At 40.8% G+C, this 15,783-nt stretch overlaps 1 protein-coding gene across 2 annotated transcripts in view; it reads right to left on the bottom strand.

Moving 5' to 3' along the window:
• Positions 1–2,958: 2,958 nt before the first annotated feature.
• Positions 2,959–15,783, bottom strand: part of HPS3 (HPS3 biogenesis of lysosomal organelles complex 2 subunit 1) — a 70,578-nt gene continuing 57,753 nt past the window's right edge. For both annotated transcript variants that reach the window (XM_077488262.1, XM_077488261.1), the window contains exons 14-18: positions 11,856–12,047; positions 11,573–11,677; positions 7,556–7,762; positions 4,554–4,644; positions 2,959–3,631 (exon numbers count right to left, since the gene is read on the bottom strand). In XM_077488262.1, coding sequence (XP_077344388.1) covers positions 3,504–3,631; positions 4,554–4,644; positions 7,556–7,762; positions 11,573–11,677; positions 11,856–12,047 — 723 coding nt within the window. In that variant the 3' untranslated portion in view covers positions 2,959–3,503. The remainder of the gene's footprint in view (positions 3,632–4,553; positions 4,645–7,555; positions 7,763–11,572; positions 11,678–11,855; positions 12,048–15,783) is intronic.

Here is a 15,783-nt window from a genome sequence, read left to right as displayed (position 1 = left end):
AGTGGGGCAAAAAAGTATTTAGTCAGCCACCAATTGTACAAGTTGTCCCACAAAGATGAGAGGCCTGTAATTGTCATCATAGGAATACCTAAACTATGAGAGACAAAATGTGGAAACAAATCCAGACAATCACATTGTCTGATTTTTGAAAAAACGTATTTGCAAATTATGGTGGAAAATACGTATTTGGTCACCTACAAACAAGCAAGATTTCTGGCTCTCACAGACCTGTATCTTCTTCTTTAAGAGGCTCCTCTGTACTCCACTCATTACCTGTATTAACAGCACCTGGTTGAACTTGTTATCAGTCTAAAAGACACCTGTCCACAACCTCAAACAGTCACAATCCAAACAATGTCAAAGGACACCAGAATCAAAATTGTAGACCTGCACCAGGCTGGGAAGACAGAATCTTCAATAGGGAAGCAGCTTGGTGTGAAGAAATCAACTGTGGGAGCAATAATTAGAAAATGGAAGACATACAAGACCACTGATAATCTCCCTCGATCTGGGGCTCCATGCAAGATCTCACCCTGTGACAAGAACGGTGAGCAAAAATCCCATAACCACACAGGGGACCTAGTGAATGACCTGCAGAGAGCTGGGACCAATGCAACAAAGGCTACCATCAATAACACACTACGCCGACAGGGACTGAGATCCTGCAGTGCCAGACGCGTCCCCCTGCTTAAGCCAGTACATGGCCGGGCCTGTCTGAGGTTTGCCAGAGAGCATTTGCATGATCTAGAAGAGGATTGGGAGAATGTCATATGGTCAGATGAAACCAAAGTAGAACGGTTTGGTAGAAACACAACTTGTTGTGTTTGGAGGAGAGAGAATGCTGAGTTGCAACCAAAGAACACTATACCTACTGTGAAGCATGGGGGTGGCAACATCATGCTTTGGGGCTGTTTCTCTGCAAAGGGAACAGGACGACAGATCCATGTACATGAAAGAATGAATGGGGCCATGTATCGTGGAATTTTGAGTGAAAACCTCCTCCCATTAGCAAGGGCATTGAAAATGAAACGTGGTTGGGTCTTTCAGCATGACAATGATTCCAAACACACCTCCCAGGCAACGAAGGAGTGGCTTTGTAAGAAGCATTTGAAGGTCCTGGAGTGGCCTAGCCAGTCTCCAGATCTCAACCCCATAGGAAACCTTTGGAGGGAGTTGAAAGTGTGTGTTGCCCAGCGACAGCCCCAAAACATCACTGCTCTAGAGGAGATCTGCATGGAGGAACGGGCCAACATACCAGCAACAGTGTGTGACAACCTTGTGAAGACTTACAGAAAATGTTTGACCTCTGTCATTGCCAACAAAGGATATATAACAAAGTATTGAGATGAACTTTTGATATTGACAAACTACTTATTTTCCACCATAATTTGCAAATAAATTCTTTCAAAAATCAGACAATGTGATTGTCTGGATTTGTTTCCACATTTTGTCTCTCATAGTTGAGGTATACCTATGATGACAATCACAGGCCTTTCTCATGTTTTTAAGTGGGAGAACTTGCACAATTGGCGGCTGACTAAATACTTTTTTGCCCCACTGTATCACTTTTTTATATGCTTGCTGGTGTCCAACTACCTGAGTTCCAATCCTGAAGAGGAGTTCTGCTCTGTCCCTGCTTCTTCACTACTGGTCAATGAAGCAACACAAAACAGTCTTAGGAAAATAGGGTGATATGAGAAAGAAAAAGCCACAGCTACACTCTAGGAATTGATATTGCATTAGTTACAAATACTAGGTTTTTATCTCAGGAAGATATAAGGTGGTTTATGCAGGCACCCATTGTCTCTTAGAATGACCATGAAGATATACAATATATTACTCATAAGGAAAAGTTGGAATTTAAGGGTAGTTCCAAGTAGAACTGCAGCATTCTAATTCTGAATAGATACCAGAATGATGAATCACTAACCAGCGTTACATATACTGTATGTTCCAGGAAACCAGTTGCAAATAGCTCAGCGCCTGATTTCCCAACCAAACAGATGCTGTGGCAAATGCACACACAGTGCAGTACTACCCTATAACACACGCTTCTAAGAAAATAATGTCACACCAAAATAAACTTTCATATATAATCCACAGTGCTTGATTACAGTCCTTTCAGAGACAGAGGAGAGCTCATGTAACCCTGATGGGGAACAAGTGGTTGTTGGAACTTGTGGTTACAAGTCCTGTTTATAAGGTGAGAACACACCTTGGGTGAAAGTGGAGCACAGAGTGTATACAAATATAAAGGTGAAGAAAATTCATGGGAAGTGAACAGTGATCACAAAAACATAATAATAAAGGACTGTGTGTATTACTGTGTGTGTAAATCACATTGAAAGAACTGAAATCAAGCACAGTTAATTATACATGAGGGTAATGCTGCACTATTTGTACAATTTGAATATATTTGTTTTGTAGTGTGTGAATCAAATTGTGGTGCTGTAAAGCTTTAAAAATTAGCAAATAATAGCAGCACAGGAAAAATTGTGTATATCACATATAACCAAAATATTGGCGCTTGAGCCAAAGCCAGTAAATATGACCTTGAACTTCATTTCTTTAAAGGGACTCTTTTTGCAAGATTAAAAGGTCTGTCTATATGGCGAGGGTTTGGGCTGGCCACTCTGGCGACAAATATTTGGCACTTGTCCATGGGCAATTGGACTAAGGCACTGCTAAAAAAAAGTTGTACACTATCTGGAGCATTTATCTTTTATGTACCACGTTCATCCATAGCCTATGAGAGGTGGCTTGCGGATAACTTAGCGTGCTTACTGTGTGTTGGAGCCAGGCTGTTTTTAGACTACAAATATTCTCCTTGATCCTCTGAAATGGGGGATCATATCATAGTAAGCTGGCAAGAAGAGATTTCTTCTATTTGGTGGTGGATTCAGCACTTAATTTGATAGTGCTTGGAGACGCCATCGCATACATTGATGGACTACATCATTATTTGAGCACTCGTGGACTTTATTTCATTTCGATTTTGAATTTATGCAACTACCAATTATTGATTGCTTATGGGTTTCTTCTCTTCGATTCTATTTTCTTCTGACTTATGAATACTGTGTTTATGTTAAACAGGAGAATTGCAGCTTGTATCATATTTTAGAAATTTGTGTTTTTCTATTCTCAGCGCAGTTTCTTCACCCTTTTTTCTACTGTCTGCATAGAAAAGGGTTAATATGCTGGTGTCCCATCACTCTCAGTGCCAGTTGCTCATGAGGAGCTATGGTGACTGAATATTTCCAACATCTGACATACTTTTGAGTGTATCGCATTCCGGGTTCTTCATTGTCTTCTCTATCTGCTGGTCCCAAATTCGGTTAGAGTTGAGTCACATTAACCTAGTCTCATAACATTCCATTACGGGCATATTTTTATTGTATGTAGGGCCATGGAACAGAAACTCAGTTTGAGCTGTGTATTTTACTTTACATCATAGATTCCACATTGTAACTTTGGGTATGAATTGAGACAAAGCAGCAGCAAATTTAAACCATCAGCTTTTTTTCACTTTGCGTTACAAGGTAAGGCAAGAAGAATGCTGCAATGCCATCATCAGGCAGCACATTCAGGAAGTCCTGAAGGTCAAGTTCCATGGATATCATTTCCAAAGTGTCTAAAACAAGAGGAGTATGCAAGGGATAAAGAAAGAATATATTAGACAGGGGGTACTTTCCCAGTTCAAGATGTCCAACAATATACAGTATGTTACAATTAGCCCAGGTTCACACCGACAGTGGGATTAAAATCGTGCAAGTTCAGCTGAACTCGAATGATTCCATTCCCGCATGTCAGGCCGGACTTTGGGGGGTGACTTCAGAGACATCTGAGCAGGTTGCTGCACAGATATCTATACAAATTGCACCCCGAAGTTGCCAAAAGTAGTACAGAAACTACTTTTGGGAATTGGTGCAGTGCTGCAAAGTCGGCGTCACACCGATTCGGATGGTCGACGCCGATTTGACATGTCAAATTAATTACATGCCAAATCACTGCAATTTGAACCTAGGCTTAACAATATTAAGTAGTACTAAATATACATATCAAAGACAACAGATGCCTTCCCTTCAACAGGATTGGAGTGTGAGTGAATCTATTTACACCAACTAAAATGTTTGTGTTCCATCACTTCACCTTATGTGCTACTGATTTTCCTAGGACTTCTGTTTGATTTTTTTTTTTTTTTTTTTTATTGTCCGTTTCTCATCTGGGGCAATTTCTTCCTGCTGTCCAGGGCAGGAATCAAGGGGAAACGTCCAAAAAAAGGGGTAGCAATATATAAAAAACGTTCTTGCTAGTGGGGTTGGGGAAAAGTAAAGACCATGCTCACTTTTTATTGCCATGTGTCTCTATAGGAGACTTTGCCTCACTTCCTGTAGCAGTAGCAATGCTGTCATTAGGACAGATGAAATCTTCTGTTGTCACTTTTTTAATAAGTACTGAAACCCAACAGCGAATCTAACCCTTGCCCTACTCTATTAAAAATAAAAACGAGTCTGGAGTTAAACTTTAAGGCAACATGTGTCATGCTCTCTCACCTTTTAAAGCTGAAATAAATATGTCATTAGTGTTCTCATTTTCTCGAATTCGAGTACACAGTTCAGGCAGTAGCTTGTTCCACCAGAGTGCCTGTGCCGATAAAAACAAAAAGTAGGAATTTCAACATCCGCAGGAAATCTACACATATTGTTAAACAATTTTAGAGCTTCAAATCTAGCAATGTACTAATAAACACATCTTGATTCAATAAATGATTATTTACACTGTATGATTGAAATAAAATACAGTTTTAAGAAATTCAAAACAGAAATGATTTTTTGCTAAATACCAGATTTACTATTCATGGCAGGCTTGCATATGAAAGCCTAGGTCTGCTCCAAGTGTTGGGGCACACAAAATTGTCCTATCTTTTGCCTGATCAGAACCTGAACCAGTGTGTGATCATGTGAGCCCAGTAGAAAAATGCAGAAGGTGGTGTGTATGCTTCGGTTCCCCAAACAAACCAACTACCAAATGGAGTGCTTCTATGTGACATGTTGGCTACATTTAGCACATCATGTATACATTAGAATTAGGGGTGCACCGAATGGGTTTTTTGGTGCCGAAACCGATACCGAAAATGAAAAATACACTAGGCCGAAAACCGAAACCGATACCGAAACAGCACCGATACCGAAAATGACTGTTTTTAAAAAATATTTTCATACATCAGATGGTCAGAGACTGAGGACATATTACAGGAGATGGTCAGAGACTGCGGGCATGGTACAGGAGCTGGTCAGAGACTGCAGGCATGGTACAGGAGATGGTCAGAGACTGCAGGCATGGTACAGGAGATGGTCAGAGACTGCAGACATGGTACAGGAGCTGGTCAGAGACTGCAGACATGGTACAGGAGCTGGTCAGAGACTGCAGACATGGTACAGGAGCTGGTCAGAGACTGCAGACATGGTACAGGAGCTGGTCAGAGACTGCAGACATGGTACAGGAGCTGGTCAGAGACTGCAGACATGGTACAGGAGCTGGTCAGAGACTGCAGACATGGTACAGGAGCTGGTCAGAGACTGCAGACATGGTACAGGAGCTGGTCAGAGACTGCAGACATGGTACAGGAGCTGGTCAGAGACTGCAGGCATGGTACAGGAGCTGGTCAGAGACTGCAGGCATGGTACAGGAGATGGTCAGAGATTGCGGACATGCTACAGGAGATCAATGCAGCCTCACTGTGCCAGCAGCCTACCAGTGCCCGCCATGTAGCCTGCCTGTGCCTCATCAGTGCATATAAACATACACATATAAAAACGCGTGCACACACACACACATATAAAACATACAACACACATATAACACATACATGCGCACATACACACATACATATAAACATGCACACACAACATACATACATATAAACATGCACATACATACAAACATGCACATACATACATATAAACATGCACATACATACATATAAACATGCACATACATACATATAAACATGCACATACATACATATAAACATGCACATACATATATATATATATATATATATATATATATATATATATATATATATATATATATATATATATATATATATATATATATATATATATATATACACACACATATATACATACATACATACATACACACATATAACACACACACAACACACACACATACAACACACACAACACACAGGCATACAAACATATATAGACAGTCTTTTTTTTAAATTGGCAACTGCAGCTCTTCATTAATCTCCATGCTGGGTACTGCACTCTAGGGGGAGGCAGAGAGCACAGCACACACTGCTAGACGCCTCTGCTTTGGTTTCACTTTCACAGTGAACATCGTGCCCAGCTCCTGCACAGCCGATTTACACATCGGCTGAGGAGACATATGCAGCCACCGCTGTGGAGAGGGGGACTTTAGAGCGAGACCTCACAGGCTGACTGCAGCATAGGTGAGGAGGGAGGGGAGCAGGAGAGCTAAAGATAGAAGAAGGACACCCCCGTGATGGGCGGCACCGGGGGCGGGGCCAAGCCCCGCAAGCCCCGCCCCATTTTCGGCACCAGTATCGGCGGAAATTCTCTTTCGGCTTTTTGCCGAAAGGGCCATTTTCGGCCGATATGTTTCGGCGGCCGAAATTTCGGTGCATCCCTAATTAGAATGAGAGTGGGTGATGAATGATGGTAGCAATGTAGCAAATTAGCCGCAGAAGCTTTTGTTGGGGATCTAATGCCCCACACAATAGTCTCATGTGCTGTTGCCAACTAACAAATGAGCTCTAGATACTTCCAGCATGTGTATCAAGCAGATGAGGTTAATTTTATAATTTTATTTTCCTCCGAATTCAACAGTAGCAAATATTATCACCTTCTGCTTGTGCCCCAAATACAAGGACATTTATTTATGGTAATATGGTTCATGTGTTAACTTTCTTTAAAAGTTTGTAATCTAATACGACCCTGTAGTCAATAAATGCTACATTTGAAAGTGAAGTACATGGGTAAATAAAACAAAACAATCAGTCACCTAGGTGGATGCAGCATGTCCCTGGCTGCCTCTAAGACCGAGAACTGAGCGATTAATGACTACAGACTACTCCCTGCTCCGCCCCTCCAGCGCTCACTGGAGCATCGGGCTGTGCAGGAGACCAAAGCGAATGGCTCAGGCTCTCAGCGGGATTCCTCCAGAATCTGGACAAGCTGAGTGACATCAGCTGACAGCACACTTTAGCCCACTGTTGGCTGAATACGGGTCACAGGAGTGCAGAAGTGCACTCCTGTGACCCACAGGAGAAGTATGGACAAAAGAGGACAAAAGAGCTTAGGCCCTACTTGTCCTTTAAGTATGGTGAACACCCGTTCTGATGTATATGTTGTCTCCAAAATGTTTGAATCAGCATGGCCAAATATACAAAGTTGCAACATTAATTCTAAGTCACACAGTAAGCTACAAATCACAAATGCATATATATGGTATTCATTAACATACTGTATAATGTTAATTATAACAATACCAGTTTAGACTTTACCTGGCTTCCATTTTTTATCTCTTGCTTTGCATACAAAGTGACAGCTTCAGGGCACCGATCCAGAAGTCTCTCTATTGAGCTCTCGAAGTTAAGGAGACGAGTTGCACATATAAGGTGTATGCTCAAATGTGAATTGTTTTCTTGCGGTATGAAATCCAGAAAAGGGAGGAATGATGCAATTTCCAGAGATGGTCCACAGAGAAGAGACTACATGCAAAACACGTTCATAAATTATCACCAACAACCACTGCCACATTTTATGTCTTAGTTATGTCTTATTGATACTCAGACATGTATTAGGCATTGGATGAAGATAAAGGCAGTGTGGCAAGACAAAGATAACTGCACATAACCTAGAGAGCAAAAAAACTGACATAGCTGAGAATGTACAAAGATTTTTCATATGAATATTCTTGTCTGAAAATTGATCCATGTGGCCAGCATAAGACTTGGTGCATGCCTATGCAGTTTGCTTTTGATTTGTCTCTGCAGTGCGTTTGGATTTTTGCGCACATGATTTTGCTGCAATTTGCATTTTTACATTTTTTTTGGGCCAATTTGTTTGGTATTGGGCAGAGTAACAGAGACAAATTGCTGCAAAAACACATTACAGTACATGCTTTTTTGCAGCTTCTCCATTGAAGTATATTGAACCAAAAAAAGCAGTTTTGCATTGAAAAAAGTTCTTGACCCTTTCCAAATACGCAGCAGCTGAAAAAAAGCCTGTTCAATGAACTGTAGTGTGTTTCTGCAAAAAGCACCAAACACAACATTGGTGTGAACCAGGCTCAAGACATTTAGTAACATAATGGGGTTAAAAAAAACATAAATTAGCCATTTATAGTACAAAAAGAGCAAATAATCGCTACTGTAAGGGGTTCATTTTTTTACTGTAGATTGGTGAACAGTAGCAATTTGCTCTTTTTGTACTATAAAGGGCTAATTTTTTTTTAACCCCATTATGTTACTGACCGATTAATTGATTGTGAAAATAGTAATTGATTCATTTCATAAACTATTAGTTTATTAGATTAAATCGATTAGTTGTTTCAGCCCTAGTTGTGTTATGTTATTCAGAAGGTAAAGCCATCTATACCCAAAAACAAAATGTAAAAGTATTGCAGATTTTCCGGTTCTTCGATGTGGTAGCTGCATTAGATTTCTTATTTCACTAATTATTTCCCCTTTATTTCCACCTTGTAATGCTGCCATTAACATGCCTCCTGTCCTAGAGTAACACAAAACATACTAAGCACAATGTTCATTCTAGGACCCAGAGCTTATTAGAACTGTGTACCAGTGATTAATCAGCACAATCAAGTACAATAAATACAAAAACAAAAATCGGTGCTAAAAAAATTGCTAGCCGATACCTAAGCGATTCAAAACTTATATAACCAAACTTTTACCCAAAAATGGTGTAGCGCAATTCTCATAAAAAATGAATACCTCTTATCAGTAATATACAAAAGCTTTCATAGATTTAGAACAAAAAAACAATATACATAAAAAAAAAAATCAATATGCATACAAAAAAATATTTTGGGATTGTATTTTTCTCTATATACCATACACAATGCCTCCAAAAATATACAAATAAAGTCCAATACTTATCTAAACGTGCAAAATATTGGAAAAAATGGTAGATGATATCCAGCTTTAATCCACTGAGATCACCACTGTGACATGCATAAAGCAAAGTGAATCCACAACCCGTACAGCAGTGGTCATCAACCCTGTCCTCAGGGCCCACTAACAGGCCAGGTTTGCAAGATAACTGAAATACATCACAGGCGACATAATTTGCTGCTCAGTGATTGCAGTATTCTAGTCTTCATCTCCCCAAGGTAATACATTAAACCTGGCCTGTTACTGGTCCCTGAGGACAGGGTTGATGACCACTGCCGTACAGGATGGCCTTTAACCTCACTGACATACCCCTGCTTTACCAGTAGGGCACACCATGCAGTTTTCCCTCTCGGGATGAAGCAAAAACATCTACTCCTTCCAAATCCTCACTGCTTCCTCAATCACATGAGTGGATGGATGGCTGACACACATACAGGGATACATATACGGCATTAGTTCTTTTCGCTTTCATACATGCGGAAGGGGTCGGCAGCTGGTGTTCATCATGATTAATGATGGATCTACATTTTTTTAAAGGACTTGTCAAAAACTGTGTGTGCAGAAGAAGCCCTTGTCCTCATCAACATGGGGACAAGGTGCTTTGGGAGTGAGCCCCCCTCACCCAAAAGCATGCCCCTATGTCGAGAGGGTATGTGGCCTGGTAGGTTTCAGGAGGGTAGGGCGCTCACTAATTTCTCCTCTTACCTGCTGGGCTGCATACTCCGATAAGGGTCTGGTAAGGATTTTGGAATAAGTCGTTTTAAAAAAAACAAAAACAAAAAAATAAAAATCACTTGGGTGTGTTTTTTCCCCTTAATTTTATATTGTTGCCAATTGTTTTGTTTACGTGGGGAATCCCGCTGATAGCTTAACGACTCATCCGTTGTTAATGGCGATGGCCCGCTCCTCAAAGTGGTAGTAAACCCTGTACTACCACTTGTACCTACAGGCAAGCCTATAATAAGGCATGCAGCCCATCACATCATCAGCGCATGTGCTCTGAAGGTCCAGCTTACAGTTCCGGACCTTCAGAGCCCATGCTGGAAACGGTAGCGGCTAACCTAAAACAAATATTTTAAATTATTAGTATTATTCATTATTAAGCAGTAGTAGAAACACCCTAACAAGAAAACGAATAAAAAAAAATAAGACAAATAAAATATTAACTCCTCCTAACCTTAAAGGGGTTGTAAAGGCGCGTGTATTTTCACCTTCCTGCATCATATGCATGAAGATGGAAAAAAAAACAAAAAAACCCCTGCCTGTTTTACTTACCGGAGCCCCGAATTTCCGCTGGCACCTCCCAGACGTCCCTCTCTCCATGGGTTCCCGGATCTTGATTGAGTAGAATGAAAGCAGCGCAGCCATTGGCTCCCGCTGCTGTCAATCAAATCCAATGGCGCAGGCTCCAGTTCCGAGTCCTGTATTCGGCATCTATGGACGCTGCATGCTGGACTCGAGCACACCCGCAATGTAACCCCCTCGGGAGAGCGCTTCTCCAAGGGGTTATCTAATGCGGGGAGAAGACGCAAGAGCCGCCAAGGGACTCCAGAAATGGATGTTCAGGGCCACTCTGTGCAAAACGAGCTGCACAGTGGAGGTATGACATTTTTTTCTGTTTTTTTAAATAAAGATCCTTTGGCATCATTTTTTTTGTTCGGGTAAAGAGTCAAAGTAAATAAGTTAAAAAAAATAATTTAAAGCTGATGGAAAAGCTAAAAAAAATGCTGGAAAAAAAAAAAATTGCAAAAAATTATGCAACAGATGATAGTTTTCTCTATTGGCTAATAAAAAAAGCCAAAGCTCAAAAACACGGTATAAAAAACGTGCAAAAACACACATGAAAATGTGCCAAAATTGTGCATAAAAACGTGTAAAAAAACACTCAGACACCCTACTCAGGTGTGAATGCAGCCTTAGAGTTCATTAGGAAGTCAACCACAAGTCAAAATATAATATATTTATATCTGACTGAATAACCTGTACCTTTAGCAAATGTCACAAAATGAACTGTGGATAAAAAGGCAAAATGTGTAAGACTTGGCTATCTGGTGCCCAAGCCACACTTAAGGACTGCTCAGGGAACAAATGTGATAGCTGTGCAAACAAAACACAGCAGTAGAAATTGAATGTCCATCCTGACTAAGGATATTGATTGGCCAGGGAGATGGGTTGTTCATACCAATTATATTCATTTTAGGTTTAAAAAAAATAAAAAAACACACACAGACGCTAAACATGAGCTTCACTACCCAACAGCACCAACCACAAAACCCCTTCAGATATACTGTATTTATGCTGAAAACTGCCTATTCTAATTTCTGTAACAGGTACAGATGGTAACAAAGACCTTACTTAAGTGCAAATAAAGAACCACAAAATATATACCTGTAACTTTATTAAATCTCCACACTGATCACATGATGATGGTCCTGAGGAAACCATCTTTGATACCCATGGGCTGATCACTCCAAAATGGCTGCAGGAATTTCTCTACAAAGACAGACATTGGTTTTTAGTGTACAAACACACAGCATCCATCATTTTAAAACAAAGATGAATGCTTTTTAGTAAAAAAAAAAAAAAGATATACAGATAGATATACAGATATACAGAACTGTACCACACAGTAAATAAAAAGAAAATGGATGGTTGTGAGCCATCAACTCACCAAATCCTCTGCGCTTTTCAAGGATTTGACGCACTCATGCTGAGGTTTGCATATTCGACACACATAATGTGATGTAAGTTTGAACAGAATATCTTGAAGAATGGAGTCTGGAGGATAGGAGGAAAGACGGGCCTCCCAAAAATCTACAAGCATTTGTGGAACATCATTGTCATCTGATTTTTTACACAAAACCTATATAAAAAGGAACAACAACGGGTTAAAAATTTCAAGCAAAAAACAAAAAAAACCTAATACATACATATTGAACATATGCAGCTCCTCCCAAAAGTGAGTACACTCGCATTTTTGTACATATTTTATTCTTTTTATGTGACAACACTGAAGAAATGACTGCTACAATGTAAAAGTAGTGATTGTACAGCTTGTATAAGTGTAAATTTGTTGTCCCCTCAAAATAACTCAACACACAGCCATTAATGTATAAACAAAAGTGAGTACACCCCTAAAGTGAAAATGTCCAAATTGGGCCCAATTTGCCATTTTCCCATCCTGGTGTCATGTGACTCGTTAGTGTTACAAGGTCTCAGGTGTGAATGAGGAGCAGGTGCGTTAAATTTGGCGTTCTTGCTCTTTCATACTGGTCACTGGAAGTTCAATATGGCACATTATGGCAAAGAACTCTGAGGATCTTAAGAAAAAAAAAAAAAAAAAAAAAAAAAAAAAAAAAAATTGTTGCTCTACATAAAGATGGCCTAGGCTAAAAGAAGATTGCCAAGACCCTGAAACTGAACTGCAGCACGGTGTCCAAGACCATACAGCGGTTTAACAGGACATGTTCTACTCAGAACAGGCCTTGCCATGGTCAACCAAAGAAGTTGAGTGCAAATGCTCAGCATCATATTCAGAGGTTGTCTTTGGGAAATAGATGTACGAGTGCTACCAGTCTTGCTGCAGAGGTTGAGGGGGTGGGGTCAGCCTGTCAGTGCTCAGACCATACGCTGCACACTGCATCAAAATTGGTCTGCATGGCTGTCATCCCTGGAGTAGGCCTCTTCTAAAGATCATCCACTTGACAGCCCACAAAACAGATTGCTGAAGATAAGCAGAGTAAGCACATGAATTACTGGGACCATACCCTGTGGTCTGACAAGACCAATATAAAACTTATTTGGTTCAGATGGTGTCAACCGTGGCTGGCAGCAACCAGGTGAGGAGTACAAAGACAAGTGTGTCTTGCCTAGTCAAGCAAGTATGGTGGTAGGAGTGTCATAGTCTGGGGCTGCATGAGTGTTTCCTGCACTGGGGAGCTACAGTTCATTGAGGGAACCATGAATGCCAACATGTACTGCGACATACTGAAGCAGAGCATGATCTCCTCCTTTCGGAGATCGGGTCGCAGGGCAGTATTACAAAATGATAACGACCCCAAACACACCTCCAAGACAACCACTGCCTTGCTAAAGCAGCTGATTGTAAAGTTGATTGACTGGCCAAGCATGTTTTCAGACCTAAACCCTATTGAGCACTTGTGGGAGAAACTCAAAACGGAAGGTGGAAGAGCGCAAGGTCTCTAACATCTACCAGCTCCATGATGTTGTCATGAAGGAGGAGTGGAAGAGGACTCCAGTGGCAACCTGTGAAGCTCTGGTGGACTCCACGGCCAAGAGGGTTGAGAGGCAGTGCATGAAAATAATGGTGGCCACACAAATTGACACTTGGGGCCCAATATGAACATTTTCACTTAGAGGTGTACACACTTTTGTTGCCATCGGTTTAGACATAAATGGCTGTGTGTGGAGTTGTTTTGAGAGGACAGCAAATTTACACTGTTATACAAGCTGTACACTCTCTACTTTATATTGTAGATAAGTAATTTCTTCAGTGTTGTCACATGAAAAGATATAATAAAATATTCACAAAAACGTGAGGGGTGTACTCACTTTTGTGAGATACTGTGTATGTATATATGTTGTGGTGTGTGTGTGTGTGTGTGTGTGTGTGTGTGTGTGTGTGTATGTATGTGTGTATGTGTATGTGTGTGTGTGTATGTGTATGTGTATTAAAAACCACCACTCCTCTGTTGCAGCCTTTCCCTCTGACAAAATGGTTGTAAACCTCAGACATGAAATGTGAACAAAAGCATATACTGCTGTAGTGTGTTCCCAATTAAGAGCACCAAGTGTAAATTCTGTCTGCTGCTTTGTTCCTCTGCCATCATGAATCCCTTTGGACAAGTTTTTGTGACACCAGCTCCAATCCTGTGTGCAAGGGGGTATGTCCGTTTCCTCCAATCAGCTGTCAGAGCTCTCCTCACTGAGCTCTACAGAGTGTGATCTCTGCTGTTTTTTGAATGAAGGTTAAAGGCCACTTCACACTGCCCAGATTTTTGTGCAGGTTAGTTTCGCTTTCCAATAGATTTCTATAAAGGTCCTGGTGTGGTTTTAGAAAGTGCACCCAAACTCCTGCATGCTGCATCTTTGGTGTGTTCTGAAGCCGCACCAAAGCCACAAGACTTTATAGAAGTCTATGGGAAACCTGCTGGTTAGCTGCGCTTTGCACAAACATCAGAACAGCATCAGGGCAGTGTGAAGCTGCCCTAAGGCTAGGTTCACACCATTGCAGGAACGTGAGCAGGTATAAAATCATACGCGTGTTCCCAACCCACAGCCAAAATGCACTGCTCTTTAGCAGACACGCAGGGGTGCCATTTATTCTTAATGGCACCCCCACACATCTAAAAAAGTATTTTTTTCAGGTGTGCAAAACCGCATGGTGCCATCGAACCAGGCAGTTCTGTGTGGCTGCCCATTGGGTGTGTTTTGGATAAAGGGGTCGGGGGCCTTTTCTCTGAATTTCCCTCGGGTACAGCAGCCCATTCAAATGAATCAAAGAAACTAGTACCCAAATATTGTTTTGATCCAAGGGCTTCAATGCTTTCTGAGTTTCTGACCTAGATCAGGAGCTTTGGCTAGCTGTATGCAAGCTCAGGGACTCAAAGTTCCAAGATGACAGACTATGGTTCTATCATTAATTAAAATCTGTAAAGTATTTTCTACAATGCAAAATTATCAAAGTGGCCTTGCAATATAAGCCCAATTATTTACTCAAGGCCCATCTCCCATATCAAAATGCTGCGCTAAAATCACTTAAACAACTTAAAAAAAACAAACACATAAGTAAAACAAGTTAGCCATTATGATGCTAGGGATAACAATGACACTGAGTTATAGACCAACAAAAAGCATATCAGAAAAAGTACTGAAATCAAACATAGCCAGGCAACTTGCATTTTATGAAGGAGGCCTGTGATTTTAACTCATTGACTTTTCCCATGACAAACTCACGTTAAGGCTGATTTGAAATTTAATCTGGCGATTTTATGTATGGACAAAGAAAAAGCATTTGCCAGGCAGTCATTTTTAAATCTTTAAAAAGAAGATTTTTCTTAAGGGGATCATGACATGAGAAAGTTGGAAGCTGCTGTTACAGACCCCTCCTTCTGAAAATGCTAGCTGTCTGGCTGCGATGTTGATCCTTGGTATTCTGAAACATGAGACAGGACAATACCCGTTTTAAAGCAATGGAAGCATTAGCAATCAACAAGGTACTAACAAAATTCAAAGTTCAAGTCTAAGTTTAGTCAATACATAAAAAAAAAAAAAAAAAAATCAGCACAAGGGACAGTACTACCTGCAATCAATGTGAAGTGTCCCTTACTAGCAGCGAGTTTCATTGAAATCTTCAGCCCGCTAATCTCCCCTGTACCCTATGGCAGAAATCTACCATTGCCACAGCAGTGAACATAATACGAGCTGAGGATGTGTCATATGAGCTCATCAAGAGTGGCAATTAAGTCTGCTCCTTCTGCCCCCCTGCTCTATTCATAGAAGCTGTACTTTACCTTCCCCAAATGAACCATACTCTATGAATGGAGGGTGAACACATAAATGAAAAGCCTGGCTCCTTC

Source organism: Lithobates pipiens, unplaced genomic scaffold (genome assembly GCF_037356315.1).
Source record: "Lithobates pipiens isolate NorthernLeopardFrog02 unplaced genomic scaffold, aLitPip1_a1.2 Scaffold_18, whole genome shotgun sequence".
In the NCBI taxonomy this organism is placed as follows: Eukaryota; Metazoa; Chordata; class Amphibia; order Anura; family Ranidae; genus Lithobates; species Lithobates pipiens.
The sequence above is the reverse complement of the archived record's forward strand: the minus strand, read 5'-3'. Positions and strand labels throughout refer to the sequence as shown.